This window comes from Herpailurus yagouaroundi, unplaced genomic scaffold, assembly GCF_014898765.1.
Source record: "Herpailurus yagouaroundi ecotype Mexico unplaced genomic scaffold, PumYag 221, whole genome shotgun sequence".
Taxonomy (NCBI): domain Eukaryota; kingdom Metazoa; phylum Chordata; class Mammalia; order Carnivora; family Felidae; genus Herpailurus; species Herpailurus yagouaroundi.
Genome location: NW_024412452.1, coordinates 18,166,269 through 18,192,769, shown reverse-complemented (window position 1 = coordinate 18,192,769; position 26,501 = coordinate 18,166,269). Strand labels below are relative to the sequence as shown.

The window sequence follows — 26,501 nt, the reverse complement described above, 5'->3', positions numbered from 1 at the left end:
TCTCTGTCTCTCAAAAATAAATAAAAATGTTCAAAACAATGGTCTTGTATGTTGTTCCACTTTGTGCAAAATACGTATTTGTCTAAATTACATATATATGTTATATATATACACGTGATTAGAAGGAAATTCACCAAAATATTTGCAAAGATTTTCTCTGGGTGGTGGATTCACAGGTGATACTTGTTTTCTATTTCACTTTTTTTGTTTTCCTTTTTTTTTTTTCTAGAATGAACACTTTTTACTCTAGAATTAGAAAAATAACTTAAGAACCTACAACGTTCTAAGCATTGCCAGACTCAAAGATGAATAAGATAACAAAAGCATATTTTCTGCCCTGGGGGAACTCATGGTCCAAGGAGATATGAGAAAATACCAATTCAAGGCAGAGTAGGCTAAATCCTAAAGAGATGAGCAGGGTGCAGGGGGAGTGGGGGAGTGGGGGCGTGGAGAACACCTACTGGAGTTTAAGCTCCTTGGGGCCAGGCACACAGGAGAAGGTCAGTGTATATAATACAGAGCACAGAGCATGGTGGCGTGAGAATTCAGCTCTGTTCCCTAATGCCCTGTAATTTTAGGCAAGCTATGCAGAACTAGTCTAACTTTCCTCCTCTGTCAAATGGGATGACAAAAGGTTCCTGTGAATAGTTACCCAGATAATGCAGATGAAGCATGGTCCCAGGCACAAAATAAACTCAACAAAAATTAGTATTTACTGTAAATACTTTGGTCAGGCCTGGGTGGGAAAGCGCCAGGGCTTTGGGGAGTGTGGGGTTCTCAGGGAGTGGGGAGAAGATGAGGCAGGGGGCTCAATGCAGGTGGAGGGGTACAGCTTCTGGTGTAGGCGGGGATTGGTGCTGCCTCCTTTGCCTCGCAACAAAGGAATAAGTGGGGGACACGGGGATAAGAAAGAGGGTGGGAATTCAAGCTGGACTCGAAGCCTTCAGGTTTGACTGGTGAAGGTAGAGAAAGGATGTGGAGGGACGTACACGGAGCACCCCTGGCATTTACTCGGGATCCACAGTGCACTACATACTGCTTTTTTGGTCCTCTTGGCAACTCGACTTCCATTTTACGGATGAAGAAACTGAGGTTCAGGGTCATGTACCAGCACAAGGTGGAGTAGGATTCATGCATGGCTTCCACCTTCCTCTGGGGCAGTAACACCTAGAATACCCAAGTTTGCTGTCCACTGCAAGGCTTCAGCCACACGACCTGGATTGGCACCCCGCCAGCCTGGGGGTTTCCAGGGAACTTCCTGAGTGAATCACCAGAAAGACCCTTTCATCCCATCCGGTGCACCAGGTGGGACCTGTACAGCCTGCACCAGGGTGGAGCAGTGGGCGTGGGGCGGATCCTTCGGGTTTTAACAGAATTCTAGTAAGTTTGCTCTGACAATGTCATAAACCCCTTGAAAGGACAAGAGGCAGTGGAGGTGGCCCTCGAGCCCCCTGGGAGACCCCCTCCTATATTCAAGGCAGACCTGTGAGCCAGGGGGATAGTTCCCTCCTAGAGGACCCGATTCCTTGGACCTACAGTCTTTTCCCATGCTGGCAACTGAAAGGGGAGCAAATGCCTTAGAGAAGACTTTAATTCTAAACCTCGAAGCCCCAGAGAGGGCAAGGTTGCTGTGCGCCCGAAGGTGGATGCAACAGAGAAGCAAACATGTTGCGCAGAAACTTAATTTCATCCCCCTCCACTCAGAGCTCAGGCTGTCTTCAGGGAAAGCCTTATGGCCTGAGCGAGCATTTTTAATTTCTTCCAATCCACCTGGCACAGAGCCTGACCACAGCATCTGCCTCACCCTTTTTCCTGAAGCCCTGGCCTCCTTGATGGGATTTATAGAATTTAGGAGGGCGTGCTGTGTTGCTTCCCAGTTCTGCTGCCCATTTTTCACAAGAGAAAACTGGTGTCAAAGAAAGGAGAATAGATTCTGCAATAAAAGCATTCGGAGCCAGACAGGGAGAAATGTAATTTATAACGAGGGTTCTCAGCCATAGCTGCAAATTAGAAGCACGAGGGCACTTTAAAAAATACTGATGGCCGGGCTTCACCAAATATTTACTCTGGGATGAGGCTTTGTCCCTCCCTCCCTCCCTCCCTTCCTCTCTTTCTTTCTTTCTTTCTTTCTTTCTTTCAAAAGTCTTCCAGGTGATTCTAATATGCCAGGGTTGAGAACTATTCACTTAAATAAGACAACTATGTTAAAAAGATTATGCAATAGAAAAATGGACGCAGGATGTGAATGGGTAATTCAGAGAAGAAATAAAAATGGCTAATAGGCACATGAAAAACTGTTGACCTCAATTAATAATTAAAGAAACGCTAAATAAAACAATAATGAGATAGCATTTCATGTATCAAATTGTCAACCTTTTTTTTTTTTTAAATGAAAGAATATTCGTAGGAATGGCAACAGGGTATTGCGAGTGTGTTTGGGGGGTGGGAGGACCCCCAAACATTTGTTTTATGAGAATAAATGGCCACAGTCTTGCCTGAGGGCTCTTGGGCACACCTTTTGCCCCATCAATTTCACTTTGAGAGTCTAGAGAAGGATGTACTGAGATTTTAACTAGAGTTGTTAATCATAGCAAGAACAAAAAATGGGAAATTCCTAAATATTTAACATTAGGAAATTAGTTCAATGAATTATGGTGTAGTCATAGAACTGAAATGCCACACGGCCAATGAATATGATATAGTAGATGAATAAATATGTCCCTGCTTGGGAAAATGTTCAGATAAATTATTGAGTGAAAAAAAGATTCCAAATAATAATGGTAACAGTTTGCTTTGTTAGAAAAATAAAGAATCTGACAATGTGTATGTGTGAGTATGTGTCTGCACTTAGAAAGGAACTTATAAAAATATACATAAGGTTTTAGAAGTCATCACCTCTAATACAAAAGTGACATTTTAATTTTTGCTGTTCTGTATTTTCTAGCTCTGCCCTACAAAGGACATACTTGTTTTCGTCTAAAGGAAAAAATTATTTTTAATTTAAAAATTTACTTTCCAGAGCAAAATTTGCTACTCTGATTTCTTCTGGGGGGGGGGGTGGGGTCGACATCTTGAAGAAATGAACTCTCCAGATAACCCCCTGACCACTCATGTCCCTCTCTGCTTCTCATCTTTGACCAAGAAGCCAAAAGAGAGGCTCAAATTGGATTCCCCCCCCCTTCCAGGCCTTTCCCACATTGTTGAACTCTGAAACTCTGAAGTGGCTGAGGGAGGTGGAATTGGGGAAGAGAGGATCCAGAAGTCTGAGGAATCCCCATCAGGGTGGAGGAGAACCCAGGGACTGAAGTCCTGGATGCACCGCTATTTAGCTATGTGACCTTGGGTCAATCCCTTAACCTCTCTGAGTCTCAGTGTGCGCTCACTCAGCTATAAAATGGGAATAATAGTCCTGACCACATACCTGGCACAAAGCACTCAATAAATGGCACTTCAGATCATTTCTGACTTGGGAAGCCCGACCTTTCCCTGCCCAAGCAGCTGCACAGGGAGCCTCTGACGGTCCTGACACTCACAGAGGCCCTTCCGACCATCTCGGGAAGGAAACTGGACACAGAAGCCAAAGCCCTGACCCACAGACTCCAGAAGGGCCTTCTAGACTCTGTGCCGGACCTAGGAGGCCACCCATGGTAAGGGCTCTAAACCACAGTCCCTTCTCCATATGCCCAGTGCCTTCTTTCTACAAATGCCCCCAAAGCCCGGTGCCTCGTCTTGACCATTCCTCTGCAGTAGCTCCATTCATCACCGCCTACTCGGGGACGCCTCAGGGCCACCCAAGGCCTGCAAACTTATCTTGCCACTGTTCGCCGCCCCCCACCCTTGCAATGTGGAACTAAGGGATTAGTCCCACGTTCACCTCCACTCACCCATCCTCTCGACCCCCACGACCATATCCATGCTGCCAAGCCCCTCACTAGCAACCCAGAAGAAAGCTCCCACCAAGGTGGCCCAGCTCTTCAGTACAGAGTGACATGTCCGCTGGCCCGGAGTTCTCCAGTGAGTGCAGCGGCAGGGACCTTCACCCAGGCTCGCGGAGTTTCCCCAATGACAGCACAGATGCCCTCTGGCAAAACTGGGAAGAGTGGTTCTCTGGTCTTCTAGAAGGCTCCATCTGGGAGCTAGAGAAGCTGTGCCTGCTCCCTGACCCAGAGGAGGCCATCGTCCCTGGAGGCAGCAACCAGCCTACCTATTCTGCACCTCCCTCCAGAGCAGGGCTGCCTGCGACCAGGTCCTCAGAAATGGTGTTGGGGGGAGAGAGCCTTTACAGCAGCACAGTGAGCACCTATGAGGCCCTCTTCCCTGAAGACCAGGAAGGGTTGGGGGAACAATCGAGATTTTTTAGTATAAAGGACCTACCTGGTGGGCCAGCCTGATTTCACCTGTGCTGAATGAGTGAGGGGATGAATAAATGAATGATTTGAGTTTATTTCCAGAGTTGGTTAAGATAGAAGAAAACATTCATGTAAAGAAGATGTGACACACACATGTGCGCTGGCACACACACACACACACACACACACACACACACAGAGGAATATTATTCAGCCCTAAAAAAGCATGCCATCTTGCCACTTACAACAACATGGATGGACCCGAAGAGTATTATGTTAAGTGAAATAACTCAGACTGAGAAAGACAAATACCATATGTGGAATCTAAAAAAAAAACAATACAAATTAATAAACAAAAAGCAGAATCAGACCTATAAATACAGAGAACAAACTGACAGTTGCCAGAGGGGTGAGGGGGAGGAGTGGGGATGAGCAAAACTGGGGAAGGGGAGTGGGAGATATAGGCTTCCAGTTATGAAATAAACAAGTCATGGGAGTAAAAGATACAACATAGGGAATACAGTCAATGGTATTGTAATAGCCTCGTGTGGTGACAGATGGCAGCTACACTTGTGGGGAGCACAGCATAAGGTATAGAGAAGCTGAATCACTATGTTGTACACCTGAAACCAATGTAGCACTGTCAAATAATAATGCTTGGGGTTTTTTTTTTAATGTTTATTTTTGAGAGAGAGAGAGAGAGACAGAGCACTAGTGGGGAAAGGGCAGAGAGAGAGAGAGAGGGAGACACAGAATCTGAAGCAGGCTCCAGGCTGTCAGCACAGAGCCCGACGCGGGGCTCGAACTCACAAACTGCGAAATTGTGACCTGAGCTGACGTTGCATGCTTAATAGACTGAGCCACCCAGGTGCCCCCAAACACTCGGGTTTGGGGGGGTTGTTTTTTTTTTTTTTTTTTTTTTTTTTTTTTTGAGAGCAAGAAAGAGAGGGTGAGCAGGGGAGGGGCAGAGAGAGGAGCAGAGAGACAGGGAGAGAGAGAATCCCAAGCAGACTCCATGCTGTCAGTGCAGAGCCCAACTCAGGGCTCCATCTCACGAATCATGAGCTCATGACCTGAGCCAAAACCAACAGTCAGACGCTTAACCGACTGAGCCACCCAGGCACCCCAAAAATGTTTTTAAAAATATGTCAAGTGTGCACAACCATTAGAAAATAGTCAAGTAAACCCAGAGGCTTAGTTGAGCACACAAGTGTCAGTCGGGAGTCACATTTTGCATCTGCTGCTCAGCAGCTAAACCAGAACTTGGCCTGCAGGGCAATAGTTCAGTCAGCTACCGAATGGATGAATGAATGATTTTAGCAGACATCTCACAGAAGGTCGGGAAAAGGGGAGGAAGCTCTAAGTGTGTCTCCACACCACATAGAGTTAAAACCACTTGGGGCGCCTGGGTGGCTCAGTCGGTTAAGCTTCCGACTTCAGCTCAGGTCACGATCTCGCGGTCTGTGAGTTCGAGCCCCGCGTTGGGCTCTGGGCTGATGGCTCAGAGCCTGGAGTCTGCTTCCGGTTCTGTGTCTCCCTCTCTCTCTGCCCCGCCCCCGCTCATGCTCTGTCTCTCTCTGTCTCAAAATTAAATAAACGTTAAAAAATTTTTTTTTAAAAAAACCACTTGTACTTGGTTGGGATCTGAAAACTCGGTGAACATTTGGAGTCAAGCACCCACAGATGGGAAGCTCATTTCAAAAAGTGAAATGAACAAAGCAAGGAGGGGCAGGGGCAGATCAGGGGGTTTCCATTCACACTCCAGGCTGCTCTCCCAGCAAACTAGTAACTAGACCAGAGCTTTGGCGAAGTAAAAGAATCACATACACGCCCGCCTGTAGGTCTTCCCCCTCAGAATTGCCTGACACACCCCCTGCCCCTCTCCCCACACACACACTCAGACCCTGTCCTGGGCTATTCTGAGTGTTTGATGCTTGAGCCAGAGTTAGGGTTTGTGTGGACTGGATTCCCTGGAGGTTGAGCTTCTGGCTGGGACCAGGTGCCCGAGAACTTCTAGGGAGAATCCAACCCAGACCACTAGGCAACCTATTGCCACAGGGCCTCTGGCCTTATTGCTGTGTTGTTGACTCCCTAGGGTGGCTTTGAGGCTCTCCCTGATCTGGACCCACCCCCACCCCTCCCGGGGCTCCAGCCTTCTGCCTGGTCCCTATCTCCAGTCTCCCAACCCTTGGACTCCCCTAGGCGATGGGCTGCCCCATTCTGAAAGGGGCAGTGCCCAGGCCCTGTCAAGCTGGAGCCTCAGCCCCAGGCAGCATCTGGAGTGCAAGGCAGACCCACGAAGCTGGTGTTTTTCTCTTGGGGAGTGGCCCCTTTTTGTGACTCAGACCCTGGGAATTTGGGAGCCTTGTTAGACTCTTGCTGAAGCTGGGCTCCCGGGAGCCCCCACCAGGCTCAGAGTGAATGCACTTGGGTTTCTTGGCTCCCCTGGCCCCTCCCATTCCCCTCAGTGGGTTCCTTTTGTTGTCACTAAATCCCCTCCAATCTCCCTTTCCAAAAGCCGGCAGATCCAAGTGGAATTCAACACCCAAACACTCACACAAAAGCTAGGATTAATAGCTGGCTTTGTCTGGGCACAGATGTGCAGCAGCTTGGAAGGGGGGGGGGGTCGTTTTTCCTGCCACTTGAGTCAGCCCGGCTCCACACTGGGGGAGGGAGGGGCTGCTGCGTGGCCTCTCTGGGGAGCGGGGAGACCATGCCCCACCTCTCCGAGCTGGTGTGTTCTTGGGGGTCTGGCCCCACCAAGGAGGAGACAAAGGTCCCCCCTCAATGGGAGGCCCCTCAGTCTCTCCTCCTTCCCCTTCCAGCAAGTCACACTTGGAGGCAGCAGGCTGGTGCTCAGTCTCTGGACTGGGTCCCTATTCTTCTGGAGCCTGAGCTCTGAAACAGGGCCCAGCAATCCTCAAAGAAACCCTGTGAGCTGAGCAAGATAACAGGTCACTGATGGAAGACCTGCACTGTCAGGCAGACAGGAAGGGCTCTCGGAAGATGTGGGGCTTAACTCTTAGCTCCAAAGGACAGGCAAGGTCTGGTTAGGTACCAGGGGAGGAAGGACTCCAGGAAGAATCCACGGGGCAGGAGAGAGCAGGGTCCGGCAATAGGAACCACCAAAAGTTATAGATCTGGAGGAACACTGGCCAGGGATGGGGGTGGGGGGGTCGGGGGGGGTAGGTGGGTGGAGGAGGGTGGTGGTGTAAGGAAAGCCCTTCTGTTGTGGAGTAGAGGATAGGCTGGTAGGGGTGGTGGCCAAGGAAACAAATGGGTGTTGCTGGGACAGAGTTGGTTCTTACCTGGTGCTCTCTGCCTCCAATAGAATTTCTTTTCCGAACAAGCCATGCTACTGTTCAACCACATGACTTTGAATTTGGTCCTCAACACTTATGGGGAAAATATCATGTTTCCCTATTGTTCTATGTCAGATAAATCAGGGTCTGTTCCCAACAAGAAAACTGGTTGGAAATATGACGTTAGTCAAGTTTTTGGAGTGGGGGAGGCTTCCCCTTCCCTAGAATGGTATAAATATCTGGGGTCCCCAGCCCATCTGGTCTCTGAAGAATTTATTGGCCAGGAGAAGTTCCCTACTGTTAGGAGGTTTATATACTACAGGAAATAAATGGGTAATAAACAAGGAAGCAAATAAATGAATGAGATGACCTCACATGGTGATAAATGTTATGAAGAAAATAAAACCGAGTGATGTGTCTGGCTGGCTGGAGGTGGGGTTGGGTGGTCAGGGATGGCTATTCTCTGAGGAGGCAGCATTTGAGCTGAGTCTTGGAGGATGAGAAACAGTGGGATATACTAGGTAGAACCCCATGTAATCACACATATTTACTTTTTTGTGGTCTACAAAAATACTAATTTCATAGGGTTCAACAAAATACAAAGCTAGAGGGGAAAAGAACAGCAAATGCAAAGGTCCTGAGGCAGACCCAAGCTTAGAGTGGTGGTCCAACTTCAGAAAGTCTAATGGAGTGGCAGGGCACTAAGCAAGGTCAAAACACTTAGGAAAAATGAGGTTGGACGGGGGGACTGGTCAGGGAAGGAGTTGGGAGTTTAAGTTCAGTGGGAAGTTATTGGAAGGCCAGGATGTAGCTTGTTTCTTGCTTGGAATGTTGAGATGTTGAATGTTTTAGAATTCGAAATCAAAAACAACAGTGGGGCACCTGGGTGGCTCAGTTGGTTAAGTGTCTAACTCTTGGTTTCGGTTCAGGTCATGATCTCATGGTTTTGTGAGTTCAAGCCCCACATCGGGCTCTGTGCTGACAGTGCAGAACCTGCTTGGGATTCTCTGTCTCCCTCTCTCTCTGCCCCCACCCCCAACATGTGCTGTCTCCGTCTCTCTCAAAATAAATAAACTTAAAAAAATAAATAAAAACATATCACCATATCTCTCAAAATAAACAAACTTAAAAAAATAAATAAAAACATATCACCATAAAACATCACCATATTAACACTTTTTATACTTAGGTATAAATCTAACAAAATATATGTGCAAAATAGATATAGATAAGGAAGGAATAAAAAATGCTGATGAAAGAAATCAAAGAAGATTGAAATAAATGGAGAGGTATTCCATGTTCATGGAGAGGAAGACTCAATATTGTTCAGATGCCTATTCTTCCAAGCTTAACCCGTAGATTCAACACAATCCCAATCAGGGTCTGGTTAGGTACCCTGACACATATACCCTACTCTAAAGTGTATATGGAAAGGCCAAAGACCCAGAACAGCTAACACAATATTGAAGGAGAAAAACAAAGTTTAAGTTCTGACCACCTGGCTTCATGACTTAAAGCTATACTGATCAAGACAGCATAGTATAGGAAGAGGAATAAATACAGATGAATGGACGAGAACAGAGTACCTGGAAACAGACCCACACAAATATAATAACTAATCTTTGATAAAAGAGCAAAGACAATTCAACGGAGAAATGATAGCCCTCTCGACAAAAGGTGCTGGGACAACTGAGCATTCACAGCACACCAAATGAATCTAAACACAGACTTTGTACTCGTCACAAAGATTAACTCGAAACAAATCTCATAGGCTTAAATGTAAAATGAAAAACTACTTAAAACATCTACAAGATAACGTTGGAGAATATCTAGGTGACCTTGGATTTGGTAATTACTTTTTAGATAAAACACCAAAAGTATGATGATCCATGAAAGTAAAAATTAGGGGCACCTGGGTGGCTCAGTTGGTTCAGCGTCCGACTTCGGCTCAGGTCATGATCTCATGGCTTGTGGGTTCAAACCCTGTGTCAGGCTCTGTGCTGACAGCTCGGCGCCTGGGGCCTGTTTCCCCGATTCTGTGTCTCCCTCCCTCTCTGCCCCTCCCCTGCTCGCGCTCTGCTTCTCTCAGTCTCTCAAAAATAAACAAACATTAAAAATAAACAAGTAAAAAAGAAATTAAGTTGGACTTCAGTGAAATTTAGCATTTCTGCTCTGCAAAAGACACTACCAAGAGAATGAAAGGAAGCCACAGACTGAGAGAAAATCTTAGCAAAACACAAAAGTGATCAAAGAACTGGTATCCCAAATACACAAAGAACTTTTTAACAATAAGAAAAGAGCCAAACCAATTAAAAATGGGCAAAAGGTCTGAACAGACTTGAACTACATCAAAGAAGATATACAGATGACAGATAAGCATATGAAAAGATCATCAACATCATATGTCGTTAGGGAATTGCAAATTAAAACAACAGTGAGGTAACACTACCAACCTATTAGAATGGCTAAAGTCCAAAGCGCTGACAACACCAAACGCTGATGGGGACGTGGAACAACAAGGACTCTTGTTCATTGTTGGCACTACAGCCACTTTGGAAGACAAGTTCGGCAGTTTCTTACAAGGAATACTCTTACCATATGATCCAGCAATCGTGCGCATAGCTATTTATCCAAAGGAGTCGAAATCATATGCCCGCACAAAAGCCTGCGCACGAATGTTTATAGCAGCTTTACTCACAACTGCCAAAACTTGGAAGCAACCATTCATAGGTGAATGGATAAACAAATTGTGGTACATTCAGACAGTAGAATCTTATTCAACAATAAAAAGAATTGAGCTATCAAGCCATGAAAGGACACGGAGGAAGCTTCAATGTGTATTGCTGAGTGAAAGAGTCCAGTCTGAGAAGGCTACATGTTCTAACATTCCAATTATATGACATTCTGGAAAGGGCAAAACTCTGGAGACAGAAAAAAGATTAGGGGTTGCCTGGGGCCCAGGGGGAGAGGGGAGGGATGAACGGGGGATTTCGAGGTAGAGAAACTATTCTGTATGATACCGTGATTGTGGACACATGACATTATGCACGCGTCAAAATCTATAGAATGTACAAGAGGAGAAGTGAGCCCTAATGTAAACTGTGGACTTTAGGTAATAATCGTGCATCGGATCCTGGCTCATCAACTGTAACAAATGTAACACTCTAATACAAAATGTTATAATGGAGGAAACTTCAGGGGGGGCAGGGAGAAGGGATCTGTGGGAACTCTGTATTTTTTCACTTTTTTTCTATAAGCCTAAAAATGCTGTAAAAAGTCTATTCATAAAAAAAAAAAAATCTTCAAAAGTAATTTCAAAAAGATTTCTGCTACCCACCCCTCTCTCCTTCAGGGCAGGGCTGGGCAAGCCCTCTCCCCAGCCAATGCCCTGGGAGGGCTGCGGAGGGAATGGCTGAGGCTAAATGCACAGAACTTTCTCAGTTGGGAAAGGGAAACATCTCTCACCTGGCAGCAAGACGAGCACGTACACTCTTTCTCCCAATCAGTTATCTGGCCTAGGATGATGTCCCTTGAGCGCAGCGATTCCCTCCAGGCTGGAGCCAGTGTGACCCCACCATCCCATCCCTCACCAATGCATGGTGGGGGGTGGGGGGGGACTGTACACAAGCCTGGGACCAATGTGCAGTCCCCCTCCTCCCCCGGCTCCCCCTGCCCAAGAGCACAGGGGAGTGGAGGCGGTGCAGGGGAGGCCTCTTCTCCCCTCAGCAGGTTGCCCCCAGCTTTGCCCTTGAGGGAGCATAGGGTGAGGAATTCAGATCACTGGCCCGGGGGAGAGAAAGTGGATCCCTAAAGGGCAAGCAGAAGGCTGCCCTGAAATGGGAAGTAGTTGGCAATGACAGAGCCTACCTTACTGGGCTGTACTGGGGTTAAAAGAGATACTTCATGAAAAACATTTAGCCCAGGGCAGGCACAGGAAGAGACCAGGAAGTATTCATTGACCACAACCGTTGGGTTACTCAACCCCATGCCCGTCCTCCTGCCGGGGAACAAGGCTGCTGATGGCACGAGGACGGGTGCCATCTGTTTTGCTCGGTCCTGGAGCCACGGCGCCTAACGGGATCTAGTCCATCCATTCCATCAGCAGCAGGTAGTTACTGAGCGTCACTTCCCTCTGCCAGGCACTGGCGATGCAGCCACAGCAACACAATGCCAGCCCCCGTGGGCTGTACAGTTCGGTGAGGGAGACACCGTCATCACATAAACACGGCAAGGTATGCCATTAGGAAGCAGAGCGTGCTGGAAGGATAAGAAGGCGGGTGGGACTAGGTCAGAGTGAGTGGGGAGAGGGGAGACGCGGGGTCAGGGAAGTAGCGGGGGGGCCACAAAGGCCATGAGGAGAACTTTGGATTCCATTCTGGGAAAGCCAGTGGAACACTTGGAGCCCGGGAGTGACATAATCCGACACTTGGCTACTTGATGTGTGGTCCGTGGGCCAGAGCCTCCGGGAAGCCTGTTGGCAATGCAGGTGCTCAGCCCCATCCCAGACCTGCCGAGTGAGGATCTGCGTTTCCACAGGATCCCCAGGTGATTCACGTGTATGTTTTGGGGAGCACAGCAATGACTCCTATGTCTGAAGGATCATTCTGCTGTTCTGTTGAAGACAGACGGTGCAGACAAGGCTGGGAGCGGGGAGACAAGCTGGGAGGCTGTGTGATAATCCTGGTGAAAGGTGACGGAGCCAGTAGGGCCCGCCTCTATCTGGAAGGCAGAGTTTACAGGGTCTGCTCATGGTGGGGGTGTGGGGGGGAAAGGGGGAAGGTCAGGAAGGACCCCAGGGATTTTGGCCTCATCGGTTAGGTGAGTGGTGGTGCCATCTGCCGTCCTGGGGATGGGGGGGGGGGCGGGGGGTGAGCCAACAAAGGCTAATTGAATGAAAGAACAAATGAGACGCCACGAGGGCTCCCTGACCTGGTCTGCCCCCGTCGGTCTTCCTGCTGCTACCGGCCATCACATAAGCTCCCGGGTTGTTTCCAGCTGAAAAGGGGTCTGTCCCCCGGTTGTTATGACCCACAGGGATCAGTCTCATCGGGTGGGAGCTCTTCTCCCACCGACCACCCCCCCCCCCCCCCGCCCCAAGACCCCAGTTACCAGCTGTGCCGCCTTGGACAACTTGCCTAACTTTTCTGGGCCCCGGTTTCCCTGTATGGATCCGTGAGAGGGTGGCCAGAGAGAGGCCCGCGCCAGTGTCCAGCAGAATGAAGTTGCTTTAAAGAAGGTGGTCTCGCCTTCCTTATCTCCCTAAGGGCACAGGCCCTCAGCCCGACCCATCAGGCCTCCCTTGGGGTCCCGCGCAGCCTCGGCCCACACTGTGCAGTCTGTTTGCAGACCACTTGGAACAGAATGACCCAGGAGTCTTCCACTGCCCATTCCCCGCCGGCACCGCTGGCTCCTGTCTCCCTCAGGCAGACGCCTCGCCTCTGTGCAGAGTCCACCTCGCCCGGCACTGACTCCCCACCAGCTCAGCCCGCCTTCCCCCTGCTTAGAATCTCCCTCCCTGCCTGCAGGCCGGCTGTGCCCAGCCCAGTCAGAGCTGGGTCAGGCCAACCTGGAAAACGGAGCTAAAAAACCTCGTAACCCCGACTGACCCCGCAGCCAGGTGGCTGGGTGGCCCCAGATGGGAAGGCGGGGACTGAGGGGGCAGCACCCTGGCCCCCGACCGACCAACAGGTGAGCCCCCCTGCCCCGGGAACCACCCCAGCCCTACCAGGACTGTGCAGGGGCTGAAGCCCAGCTTGCCGGATCCAAGGGCAGGGAGACCTGTGCCATCCACAGACTCTGGCAGCAAAGCTTCTTTGAAGTACGAAGGCCAGAGACGGAAGGATGGGGGCAGAGAGACTGAGACCGAAAGGGCAAAGAAGGGAGACGGAGAGACTGAGAGTCAGAGACTGAAGGAGGGAGTGAGACAGAGAGAGAGACGGAGAGACAGAGAGACAGAGAGACTGAGGGCTAGCCCTTAGGCAGGTGGAAGAAATTCAGCACTGGCAAGGCTTAGGGGCAACGGTTTGGTTTGGGGGTGGGGGTGGGGGGGGGACTCAGAATTTGTCTCCAAGCTGGGACAACCCAGGACAACCCAGTCAGAGACTAACTTTCCTCGAGGTTAAGTGTTTGGGATGGCACTGTGGGTCACGAACGGGCCTGGGCCTGACGACTGGAAGTGGTGAAGGCCACTGGCTGCCCCCCCCCCCCCCACCGCCCCCGCCTCAGCTGCTGTCGCCTCCCTCAACTCCAGGGAGGAAAGAAGAGGGAGGCTCTCAGAGAGAGAAAGGCGGACACCGTCAATGACTTCAGTTACCCCTGAATCTGTTACAAAGCTCCAAGACAAGGTGGGACTTGTGGCTCCAAGCCTTGCTGTTAACCACTATTCCTTTTATAACTAAGTTTCTGGCCAATTTCTTTAAGCTCTGAAATACCAGAAGGTAATGAAGGTTGGAGCCCAGAGCTTGGGACTGCCTCTCCCCCACCTCCCCCACCAGCCCCCATGGGCCCCTCTGTGTACCTCAGTTTTCCCAGGCCTGCTCAGCTTCCCCCATCACCACGCCTTTCAGAACAGTCATGAGAATCGAATAAAATGAATGTATCACAGCTCTGAGCTGTACACAAACGTCGAGGATGATTGTCCCCGGCGCTGGAACCTCTCCAGGCCCGAGGACACGTTCCCTAAGACACGCATGTGGATTGGATCGACTTCGAACGACACCATTTCAAAAGCACTTAGCCACCTGGCACTGTTTTCAGGCACCCGGCTGGGAGATAAGTGACCAAAATTCCTTTTCTAGAGGCTGCCTGACTGTGCACTACCCCCCAAAACCAGTGACACACCCTTCCACGGAGGATCACGTCTGGAGAAGACGAGTGAGGAGAACGGGGCGGTGGAGGGGGTGGGGGTGGTTACGTGTGTTTGCCCACCGGCTCCTGGGGCGTGCGGTCGGGGAGACATTTCCCCTGCTCGCCCCACCCCTCCCCCTCTCCTCTCCAGCCTCCCCGGCCTGTGCTCCTGCAGCCATTGCCTGTCACTGCTGAACAATAGGCCCTGCGAGCAGCTGGCGGCTCAGCCGCCCTGCCTGGTGGGGTGGGGGGAGGGAGGGGGGCCGCCGGCAGGCTGTGGGGCTGGGGTTCCCAGCTCCAGGGACAATGCCAGCGTGTGCGCCTTCTCAGTCATGCACACACTGCGCCATCCCAGAAGCCCCCAAGGCTGGCACTGGTGCCCTCAGAGCAGCGGGCTCCTCCTACCAAGTGTTTCTGCAAAATCCCCGAGGCCTGGCCCCAGCGTCCAGAGATGCTGGCGGAGTCCCCAGGATTCTAACTTGCAGCCAGGGAGAGCCACGGGCCCCAGCATGTGGCGTGTGCGCAGTCCTGCCCCCTTCTTTTGCCACTGAGCCAACCGAGTCCCCGAGACAGGGAGTGGCTGGTCCAAGGTCCACAGAGCGCCAGGATGAGGGAACGTAGGTGGCATTCGGCCCTGTAGAGCGGTCCTAACTGCTGGTTCACTGCTGGCCTCACTGGGACATCTTCCTCTTGTCCCTCAGGGCAATGCCTCAGTGTGCCAGAGGGATCCACACCCCTATGAAGAAGAGGAGAGGTGAAGGGGCTTGTTGGAGGTCAGGCAAGTGGAAGAGGTAAAGCTCAGATTGGGATGATGTCTCCAGATTCCCTCACCTTGCCCGGCCTCGGGGCATTAGCCCGCCCCCCCCCCCCCATCCTCCATGACAGCAGGAGCAATGAATGATGGGCCATAGAAGAGGGTGCTAAAGGGATTATAAGAGTCAGAGAGGCCCGCCCAACCCACAATCCCAGCTCTGTGACCTTCGGGAAATTTCTTAACCTCTCTGAGCCTGGACTCCCTCTTCTGGAAAGCTGAGGTGGTAAGATAAACCTCAAAGGGCTGGAGCAGAGTCCATGAGATCACACGCCAGCACTCATGGATGTCTGGCACATGTGAACGCTCAGTAAGTGGTAACCCTGGAGACCGTTACTCGAGATTCAGTCAAAGATTCCTTTCCAAGAGGAGCAAAAAGGAAATGAAAAGCAAAGATGAAAGAGGCAACAGGCACGCTGGGACCCCAGATTGCCACACACGCTCAGAGCACAGTCCTCAGTAATCAAACGGCTGACCACCATGACAAGTATGGTGTTGGGAAATGGTAGTGTCCCCACACAACGTGCCTTCTGCATCAAGATGCCCCAGCTTTGCCTTGCGGCTCAACCTGAAACACACTGAGTGGAGACGTGGATTTTAGCCTTGACCACTGTTGTGCTAAGCCACAGCTAATGTTTGTGGACTTCTTTTTTGAATGTCCTGGAACTGAGTACTTTACCTGTATGGACTCATTTAATCACCACCATCGCGTGAAATCGGCTCGGTCATTACCCTCATCTTCTAGATGAGAAAGCCGAGGCACAGGGAGATTTGGGAGCTTGCCCAAGGTTACAGGCTACGAATGGCGGCGCCAGGATTCAAACTCAGGCAGTCTGGTTGCTGAGCCAAACTCTGAACCCCAAAGCCGTAAGCCATGTCTTGCATTAGGCAATAATCACCTTCTCTCTCTGCGTCTCAGCTTTCATATCTGTAAAATGGGGCCTTTTCGCCACAAGAGCCATGTCCAAGCCTCCTCCCAGGTCTTAAACTCTGCGAAGATGTCCACTCTTGTGTGACTTTGCTGACTGTTCTGCCTTCTCGGGCCCTTGCAGCCCCACCCCCAGCACCCGGTACCCTTGAGACTCCTGCCCCTGAAACCTGTACTGTATCCAGTCTACATAAGCCTTTGAGCACAGGGACAGTGCCCTGCCCCACTACGGGGCCCCAGCTATGATCAGACACCATCCTAAGCATTACATGGTTTGCATAGACCAGGGTTCGGCAAACTTTTTCTGTTAAGGGCCAAATATTTAAATTTTTTTTTTTTTAATTTTTTTTTTCAACGTTTATTTATTTTGGGGACAGAGAGAGACAGAGCATGAACGGGGAAGGGGCAGAGAGAGAGGGAGACACAGAATCGGAAACAGGCTCCAGGCTCTGAGCCATCAGCCCAGAGCCCGACGCGGGGCTCGAACTCACGGACCGCGAGATCGTGACCTGGCTGAAGTCGGACGCTTAACCGACTGCGCCACCCAGGCGCCCCCAAATATTTAAATTTTGAGAGCCATATGGTATGGTATGGTCTTGTGCCGTTGTACAGGACAGCAGCCACAGACAATACACAAATAAATAAATGCGGTTGACTTCCAACAAAAGTTTACCTGAACAGGCAGTGGGCAGGATTTGGCCCAAGGGCTGTGGTCGGCTGACCTCTGGCAGAGATGGACATCACAAGGTCACAGAACAGCAGAAAGTAGTGGAGGGAACAGATGGTGCAGAGCTAACCTAAGACAGGGCAGGACTTGCTAAGAGCATTTACAGAGGTCTGCAGAGCCCCCGGCAAAGGAAGAGGTTGGCTCTGAGTCAGGAGATGCAGAGAAAGCTTCCTGGACAGGCTCCTGAGCTTGGCCTTGGAATGACGGGTAGAATTTCTACAAGCAGAATAGGGACACAAGCAAAGGCACACGTTGTGCTGGGAATGGGGGCATCTAGAGGGTTGGGATGGGAGCGGCCCTGGGACCCAGACAAAGAAGACGGAGTTCTGTGCTTCTCCCATATGGTAGAGAAGAGAACAATAGGGCTCTTCTCTTCTTTTAATCCAACAGAAATCTTGAGTGCCTACTATGTGCTAGGCACGACTGTGGGCATGAGGATAGACCATGCTCGTAATTTGCGTTTTCATTGCACCGTTAACATTTTCGAAGATTTAGGAGCTACGACTTTATCTTGCCCTCACAAGCTCGGAGAGAGTGAGTGATTTGCCCAAGTTCTATCTCTAATTAATAGCAGATGCTCGTATTCCAGAGACAAACCACTCTACCGAGCAACAGATTCTTATTTCTAGCTGCCTAATGAGTATCTCCACCGGAATGTCTGGAAAGAGCTCACCCTGCCTGTTCCTCTCTCCTACAGGAGTTTGCTAGGGCTGCCCTAGCAAAGTACCACAGACCGAGAGGCTTAAACCACAGAAATGTTGCTCGGGCTGGAAGTCAGAGATCCAGGTGTGGGCTGGGCTGGTTCCTCCTGAAGGCTGTGGGGGAGGATCTGCTCCGCGCCTGTCCCCTAGCTTCTCGTGCTTTGCTGGCAGGCTTTGGTGTTCCTTGTAGGCCGATCTCTGCCTTCATCTTCACATGGTGTCCTCCCTATGTGCTTGTCTGTGTCAAGATCTCCCCCTTTTTCTAATAAGGCCACTAGTCAAATTGGATTAGGGCCCACCCTAATAGCCTCATTTTAATTTGATTATTTCTGTTGAAGACCCTATTTCCGAATTAAGGTCACACTCTGAGGTACTGGGGGGGGGTTAGGACTTCAACACATTTTTTGGAGCACACAATTCGACCCATATCACCTCCCCAACACCAACCCCCCCCCCAAATATTCCACTACTGGTTGAATGGAACCCTCATTATACAGGCCCCTCGTATCTAGCTCCATTTGCTCACCAGCTGGTATGGTGACCCAGAATTGCCTGGGCCAGGCAAGGCTGGACCCCATGACTCCCATCACAGATGGCCCAAGGAGCTGGCACAGGATCTCCTCCATGAGCCTCTGGAAGATGAGGGAAGGCCAGATTGTGTAAACTGGGGATGGGAGGAAGGGGCACCGCTGGAGGACGTGGAACACATTCACGAACCACTGGTGCTTTGTAACGTCAACTGTAGCAGCAAGGGTGTTAGAGAAACCACTGTGGTGGTTACAGTAGATAGGAAGCTAGATAGGAAACGGCTGCAGGCAGGGAGGGGAGAGGGCCAGGGTTTGGGGAAACTGTGGTAGGGATGGAGAGCAGGAGGCAGGAGAGCTCGGACATCGGGGAACAGAGTGGCTGGCACTGGAGAGAGGCCCGAAGGGAAAGGATCAGGCCCCCGTGGGGAAACATGGTGAGTGTGAGATGGCAAAGGTTGGCAGATACTTAACTCCAGAGCTCGGGAGAGAGGCAGGAGCTGGAAACGAGTTTTCAGAGTCATGAGCGGATTAGGTCCCCCTGGGAGAGAGACAGCTGGGGGAGAGAAGGGAGAATAGGGAGGTCGAGAAGAGCCCAAGAGGCGAGGGGGGGTGGGGGTGGGGGGGGTGGGGTGGCGGCGGCAGAGAACCAGGAGGGAAATGTGCTCCTGGGGCTGAGAAGGTGTGAGAAAGTCAACGGCCCCAACTCTGGCACAGGCCGAGGGGGGGCTGTTCCTCAACACAAGCAAATTGTGACGAACCAACGAGCTGGTTGCGCTCCAGTCAGAAGGAAACTGCGAACACGCCTCTCTCATCTTTTAACTGTTTATTGTATAATATAAAACTACAAAAGTAAGACTGCTCATTTCCATGTACATTTAATCTGTCCAATTGTTTAGATTACAGCCCAAACCTACACGTGAATACAGCTATCTGGGTTCCGATGTAACGTCTGTAATATTGCATAGAAAAGGCACAGCTCTCAGGTCTGTGGGGGAAAGGTGACACCTCCTTTTTGACAAAAGCCTTCCTCAAAAACCATGCACCAAACATGTCACTATGTACATCTTTTCCAAAAGCTTGTTTGCTTGTACGGACTGCACTTCTCTTCCAAACTTGGTATCCCCAAAAGACATCCAACATTTTTATTGGCTTTGTCTGCAATAGCATTTGATCCTGGCTAATTTTCAAGAACCGTTTAGACTCACCCTTAAGAAGCACTGAGAACAATTGTACACAAGCAGGACGCACACACCTCGCTGCCTTCGGCAGTCGCAGGAAGTTAACCATTTGCAGCCAGAACAAGTTAAATATGCTCTTTTCAATATTCTCAGAAAATGGAGAAAGGTCCAATTTGTAACAGCAAGGTTTTGAAACTAAGACAATTCATATAGCGGGTAACAATCGCTGCACAAAGTAGAGTCTTTTTTTTTTTTTTTTTTTTTTTTTACACCTGTCATTTAAGAAGGCTGCCCTGCAGTATTCATAATTCATTGTTTACCACAAAGGTGGTTGATAAATTTAAGCTTTAAAAACGATCTGTAAGATGATACTTTGGCTCTTTGGAGCTTATGTATTCAAGAAATTTTCCTTGATTGACCTCAGGGCAGTTGGGATATTCCACGGGGATATGGCAATAAAAGCTCAATTGATAAAGACACTCGAGGTGCAGTGGAGGCTCTGGCCAGTTCCCACCCTTTGGTGTGAACGAGGGTGTCGGTGTGATTGCCCCTTCTGTCAGGAAGAGAAAGTGTTACTAAAAAAAGTTTTAAAAATATCAACCCTTTGACGCTTGATTTTCTTAAAAATTTGGAGGTATTGAAACATTCCTCATCCATACCTTTTGCATATTTCAAATAGACCTAGATGAGAGAAGAGGAGAAAACTGAATGTGGGCTGAGCATACACGATGAGAAGACCCAGGGGTCTGGCTCGGACCCCCTCTGAATACAGATTGACATTCCTACAAGAGAACACATTCCTACCATACATTCTGCACATGTTACGATCCAGATGTTGTTAGAGCTCCACAGTAAAATAAATATATTTACATGGAAAAAAAAAAAGGAATAAATAACTTATGAAAAAAAAATCACTTCAAATTCAAAGCTCTTATTATTCTGCTCTCATCTTGTCACTTCATTGCACATCACTGTCAATAATTTTCCTGTCCCAGCCCCACCCGGCACGTCTCTCCCACAAAAGCACCTCCAACCGCCTGCCTGACTCTGATTGCCACGCGATGTCCTTTAGAAAGGGGGAAGGCGCTGCTGCCCCATGGCATCTGGAAGCACATCCCACACTCAAGACGGGGACTTGGAGATCACACCCAGGCCCGCGTGCTTCCCCGCTGGGACACCGCCTTGTGAAAATAAGACTAAGATAACTTGAACACTCGATGGTTTTGTTCTTTTAGAAACGGGCCACCGATTTCCCATGTCTTCCTCAGCAGACCTCCAATGTCAAGCCTTTGTGGCAAGGGTGTCCAGAGTTAAAAAGCAGTTGCCCACTGTTGTTGGGGGTTTTCTGTTTTGGTTTTGAAGCCCAGCCTTACAAATATGAGAGAGTCAGAGAACCATGTTTGGGCAACACTTTGCTGTGCTTATTTGAACTGTTGCCCAACATATGGGATTTGTTTAAACACACGATTTGCTAATCCAACCAAAGTACAGTTGTTGTAAGTTACTGTAAATCAGTTTTTAACAATGGCAAATCAACCGCCTTCCCGTTATTGTTCAGAATAATCAACACTATTGTGTCTGTATACGTGTGTGTATGTGTGCGGCATGTGGCGAGCCCGCCGGGTCCTCCCGTTATCGAAAGCATGGCGTCTGGGCTGACTTGTTCTCCACAGGAAAAGGAAGCTCTTAAAATGGACAGGCACAGTGACACCGGAAGCGTCTACAACAACCCTCACCTTAACTCTATGGTCCCTGGTCCTATCAAAGGAGATGACGCGTCTGCAGCAGTAAGAGGTGTCCAGGCAGAGGGTGCTCGTAGGAGAACAAGTGCAATTTGATCTGTTTCTCACTGCTCTACTGAGTTGACAATTAGCCTTTAAAAACACATTCAAGTGGGGGAAAAGTAAATTCGAATACGGAAAAGTTTAATCATATCATACAGAAATCGTTTGCTTAGACGAGCAGTTCCTTCATCACAAATGTGTTTGCTTTGCCATGTGCATTATAAAAATAAAACTATCTATGGCTTGTTTAAAGTGCCATTTTATAAAGCTGTCTTTTTTTAATTGGCCAGAAGGACTCAATTTTTATCCATGGCAAGAAGTGAGCAGAACTGGTGACTGAATATTGACAAATGACCAACAACAAAGACAACAACAACAACACAAATCCCATAATTTAAAAATTCTTAAATAAATATAAAAGTTATTCCTAAAGAAGCCATCTGCATTTCAACAATATAGGTTGTAACCAGCTAAAGTACCATTGGAAGAAAGAAAAAAACTGAAACGAAAAGGCCATCAACAGTTTCGGCAACAAGCACGACACACTGCAAGTGTTTTAAAATTAAATGTACACCACTAGGAATAAAGAGCGACTTCTCAAGTGTTCTGGGTGGGGGCGGGGGAGGGGGTGGCAGGGAGGCAAGGGGAAGGAGGAGAAACATGCATAGAAAGTCCTGTCTGTGTTATTTGGGTAAAACAGCCTTGTAAAAGTGTAGTTAAAGCAGTTGATTCAAGGAAGCAACCAGATTGAAAGCTGTGACATAATGGTACCAACTCCAGGTTCTAGAGCCACGGCTGTTACAAGACAGCATCCCCAGGCTGGGCAGAGGTGAGCGGAGCTCGCTGTGGTGATCATGAAGATGACATTTTCAGCACTTAGCAACAGAGGGAACAAAAGCTCTAGGGAAGGGAAGCTGGAAAAGACAACTGAGCAACACGGTGGATGCCTTCTGGGGGTAGTTTCTTCCTTACGAGCCCTAAGCATCTGCAATAGGGTTTCGTTCCACAAAGAGGTTGGTTAATTTTCAGAAAATTTTGTTCTCATGTAAAATTTCAGGTCATCGTAAAAATTACGCCAAAAGGGAAAGATCTGGGGTTTTGTTTAAAAAAAATAAAAACAATTAAAAGCACAAACTTGGCATAAATACAGTGAGTATTCAGTGGGCTTCCCCTCAAGAGAGGGAGCTAAAGAGAACCATCACTTCAACCCCCCAGCTCCGTGGCCATCTCCCGCCAACTGCTTAATGCAAGTTTGATGAGCAGACGCGGCTCTGGCTTTGGAAGTCACAGTGCTGGCGGGTGTTCATGCCAGGGGGTTGGTGCCTGTGAAATTTGGGTGTGATATTGCCTGGCCCTTTCTGAAAGCAGTGTGTGTGTGTGTGTGTGTGTGTGTGTATGTGTGTGTGTGTGTGTGTGTGTGTGTGTTTGCATTTGGGGACATCAACTGCGGATTAATTTGACCCAATTTTCTCTTTGCACCAAACACATATAAAACATTACAACTCTATAAAAGTACAAGTGCAACTTGTACATCTGAAGTTTGCAGGAACTATGTGAGCAAATCCTATCAAAATAGCTATCTCATATGTATAAACAGCATTTGTTTTTAGAAAAACAATATCATAAACTGCAGAATCTGTACAAAAATATAAAATAAATTTGGGCAGCAGTTTCTAAACAGCCATGTAAATGCAACACTTAGGAGGAGTAGTTAATGCCTCTAAAAAGGCTGAATTGCCAAGTCAACCTATACAGGGCGAAAATGCCAGAAAAGGTACTGAGATTATCTAAATAATATATATATATATTTTCTCTTTTTACCTCTTGCAATAAAACTTATAGAAAAAATAGACAAATATGCACATGCAATTTACAGCTTTTCCAACTTATTCCTTGTGCTTCACTTGAACTGTTTATTTCTGTCATTCAGCATAGCCACATTGTCTTCAAAATTCTTTCCTATTCCAGGGCAGTAGGTCTCCGAGGACCACTCAAAAAAAAAAAAAAAAAAGCATATTAAAAGTGGTCAGACGTGGATGAAGGCACTCCAACTCTGCTCAAAGCAAAAACTAGTGTGATCCTTTTGTAAAACGATCTTTTCCTCTGAAAAAGGCAAGCAAGGGTGCATGCACAGTGCGGAGAGCTGTGGGGTGCAGGGACACTCGCAGGGTCCGGGCGGCGCGGGCGCCGGGCCGGGGCTCTTAGGACCCGACCAGCACCTCCATGATGTGGTCCAGCTCCGTGAGGTCCATTTTGAAAGGCTGACTCGGGGCGACCGGCTGACTGCTGTAAGGGGCCAGAGTCTTGAGGAGGTCGTCGGCCGACACCGGGGCCATCTTCGAGGCCGGCCCCGAGGCAGACGTGCAGGGGTCGAAGTCGTACATGGACGTGTCGATGTCGGCAAACAGGATGTCGTCCAGGGTCAAGTCTGTCAGAAACCCCGTGGACGTCGTGATTTCGAAGTTCCCGGGCAGAGAGTCCATCAGCTTCGGGTCTTCGGGTTTCGGGCCGCCCGGCGCGCCGCAGCCCCCTCGGGAGCTGTCGGGCGCTGCGGCTGCGGCTGCGGCCGCGGCCCCGGGGGAGGTAGACGTGGGACAGAGCTCCTCGATCTCGTCCAGGGCGGAGGAGAAGCTGTCCTTCTCCGGCGGGGGCGCTGGGGCCGACAGTCTGGCGGCAGCCGCGGGCGGCGCGGCCGGGGAAGTGCAAAACGTGTCGTCGGCGTCGTCCTCGAGCAGCGAGGCGGGCGTGAGGCAGGCGTCCAGCGGCGTAGTGCTCCCGAGGTCGCAGGCGTGCGCGGGCGGGGGCGCGGGGGCGCTGAGGGCGGGCGGCGCCGCCTCCCGGTAGCTGTCGCTCAGCGAGTCGGGCGGGGGAGAGGCGGTGGCGGCGGCGGCGGCGGCGGCGGCGGCGGCGGAGGCGAACACCGGCCTCAGGCTGCCTTCCTGTTTGAGCTCCTCCTGGATCCGCCGCAACATGTTGTTGATCAGAACGGTCTTTTGCAAGCTGGGCTCGGTGAGGGGCCTGTGGTTATAGAGTTTCATAAGGGAAATGTTGAAGATAGTCTGGCGCTGTAAGGTGTAAGACACCTTGGATGGCCCATCGGAGGGAGACAGGATTTTGCCTTCCAGCCCATCTTCATGCTCGTCAAACTTCCGTTTTTCTCCTTTACCCAACATATATCTGCGAAGGAGAAAGGAAGGAAATGGAATCAATGACACGAAAACTAACTTCGACCCTGAAAAAGACGCTGATTCGGAGGTCGGGCCTGGGACTCCGGTTCCTTGCCCAAGGTTACGTAGAAGAGTCGGATTAACTGGGGAGAAGATCTTTCGGAATACGAGAGTATTGGGAAATCTACCTTTGTATGCTGGTGGAGCAATTTTTATCACTAGGTAGTCTGGTGAATGTATTTCTTGAGAAATGTGTACGACACAGACAAGTTAAACGTTACCATGGAAACCATGATTTTGACTTTCTCCACTCGTGCGCTTGCGTTCGCTTGCCTAACATTACCATGCAGGTTCAATTTCCCTCCCCTAAACAGATTTATTTTTAAAGCCCAAGAAAACACTTACAATGCTAGGACCTAACAGATAAAGGTGTCACAGATTACATCTCGAACACATCTTGAACGATTAAAAGAACCAAGCTGGAAAAGGGGGGCGGGGGGGGAGGGATGTACAATTTTGGTAGAACCTTGTGTGCTTTCAAAATGCCTTTTCCTTCCTCATTATGCATAGAGACTCTCTGCCTGTTTGGTGACATGTGGTGAAGCACTTGGCCTGTGTTAAACGACCACAGCGATGGAGCCTCCACTGCTTTTCAGCCTAGAATAAAGTGGAGGAATGCGGTTTTCCCAGTCCAAGTTCCTTGGCTCACTTTGATTGCATACAGTTACGTCTGAATGCAACTGGGACGAGTTTAAAAGTACTTTGCTCTGATTATAAGCATTGCTGTTTGAGGACGTGAGACACTTCATAACAAAATACCTACTGTGATTCCAGAGATATGTACGTATTTCAAAAAACCCCAACCACCTGACATCTCAGACCTTGAGCATCTGGGAATGGTTTGGCTCTGAACTGCTGCCCCGCCTCACCTGAGGCTCACAGCCTAGGCCGGCTCCTCGCCTGCCCCCGCCTTAGTGAAGACCCCCCTCAGCTAGCTGCGTCTACTGGAGAGGGGTCCTTCCTTTCGGAACTTCTGCCATCTAAATAGAACGATTCCAAGTCCCCTGGCCTTTGCCTCACAGACCTCACTTTCGAACCATTTAATCAAGAAAGTTGTTCTCGTGCCATCCAGACCAGAAGACGCGGTTCCAACTAAGCCAGGCCGGTGCCAGGCCGGTGCTTGCTCGCTCGCTCACCCTCTCTACAGCACCTACCCACAGGCGAGTGTTAATCCTCTCATCTGTGCCACTCACTCTTTGATATCTTCACATACAAGCACTTTGTACTTCGCCAATGTTTTCTTCTAAAAGTGACCTGCCTTTTACTGGATTGCTTCAGTGGATTTTGATGGAGCCTCATTCAGTCCTTTAGATTTACTCGTTCTGCATCTATGCTGTCTTGGGCACTCTGCCCAAGAGTCCCATCTGGGAGTCCCACAGATGAATAAAGCCTGGTCTTCAAGGGGCTGAGTATCATCTCCTACACCTCATTATCATTTTGAATTGAGGCTCATCCTAAGGGAATAAGGCTAACCATAACAAAACTGCACAGGATCTTCCTTGCAACACTTTGTTAAGGAAGGCCACACTGCCCCCTCCCCCCCCGCCAAGATGGGCAAACAACATGCAGGGGGTCACAGAGCCTGGTACACAAGTTCCACTGGGAGTGACTGCCTTCACATGCCTCGGTCTCTGGGAGAGAAAGATGGCCACGACCCGTCAATGTCAGAATCAGCCTGAGAACTTGTTAATGTTCATAAAGAATATACAGTTACTTATATGAAACGCCTTCCTTCATAAACATGAAGAAAATGGATGTCAATCACAAGGACCAAAGACCAGCCCACAATGTTCTCTGAGGGAAGGCAGATGTGACTTCTGTATCTAATACTCCCCATGACAAAAACCTTTCCTGCTGTTCAGTACTAAAAAGTCTCATTTGTATATATACTTTGCATAGAACATTTCCTATCTAAAGTACCTGTGCTACTATTAAATGTGAGTGTGCATCAGAGAGGTGATTTCACTTCACATTACAGGACACTTTCCCCTTTAGGCCTTAGAAGTGTTACCGGATGGCTGTGTTTTGCGATAGTTACACTATTGTATCTCCTTAAAATTTAAGCATTTAAATATTCATTTCTAGAAAAATTCCATTTTTGCCAAAGAGCTCACTGAGTGC

General features: G+C 49.3%; 1 protein-coding gene across 9 annotated transcripts in view; it reads right to left on the bottom strand.

Moving 5' to 3' along the window:
* Positions 1 to 23,247: 23,247 nt before the first annotated feature.
* SERTAD2 (SERTA domain containing 2) overlaps positions 23,248 to 26,501 on the bottom strand; it is a 114,916-nt gene continuing 111,662 nt past the window's right edge. For all 9 annotated transcript variants that reach the window (XM_040458260.1, XM_040458264.1, XM_040458261.1 and 6 more), the window contains one exon: positions 23,248 to 24,330. In XM_040458260.1, the coding sequence (XP_040314194.1) occupies positions 23,355 to 24,326 (972 nt within the window). In that variant the 5' untranslated portion in view covers positions 24,327 to 24,330 and the 3' untranslated portion in view covers positions 23,248 to 23,354. The remainder of the gene's footprint in view (positions 24,331 to 26,501) is intronic.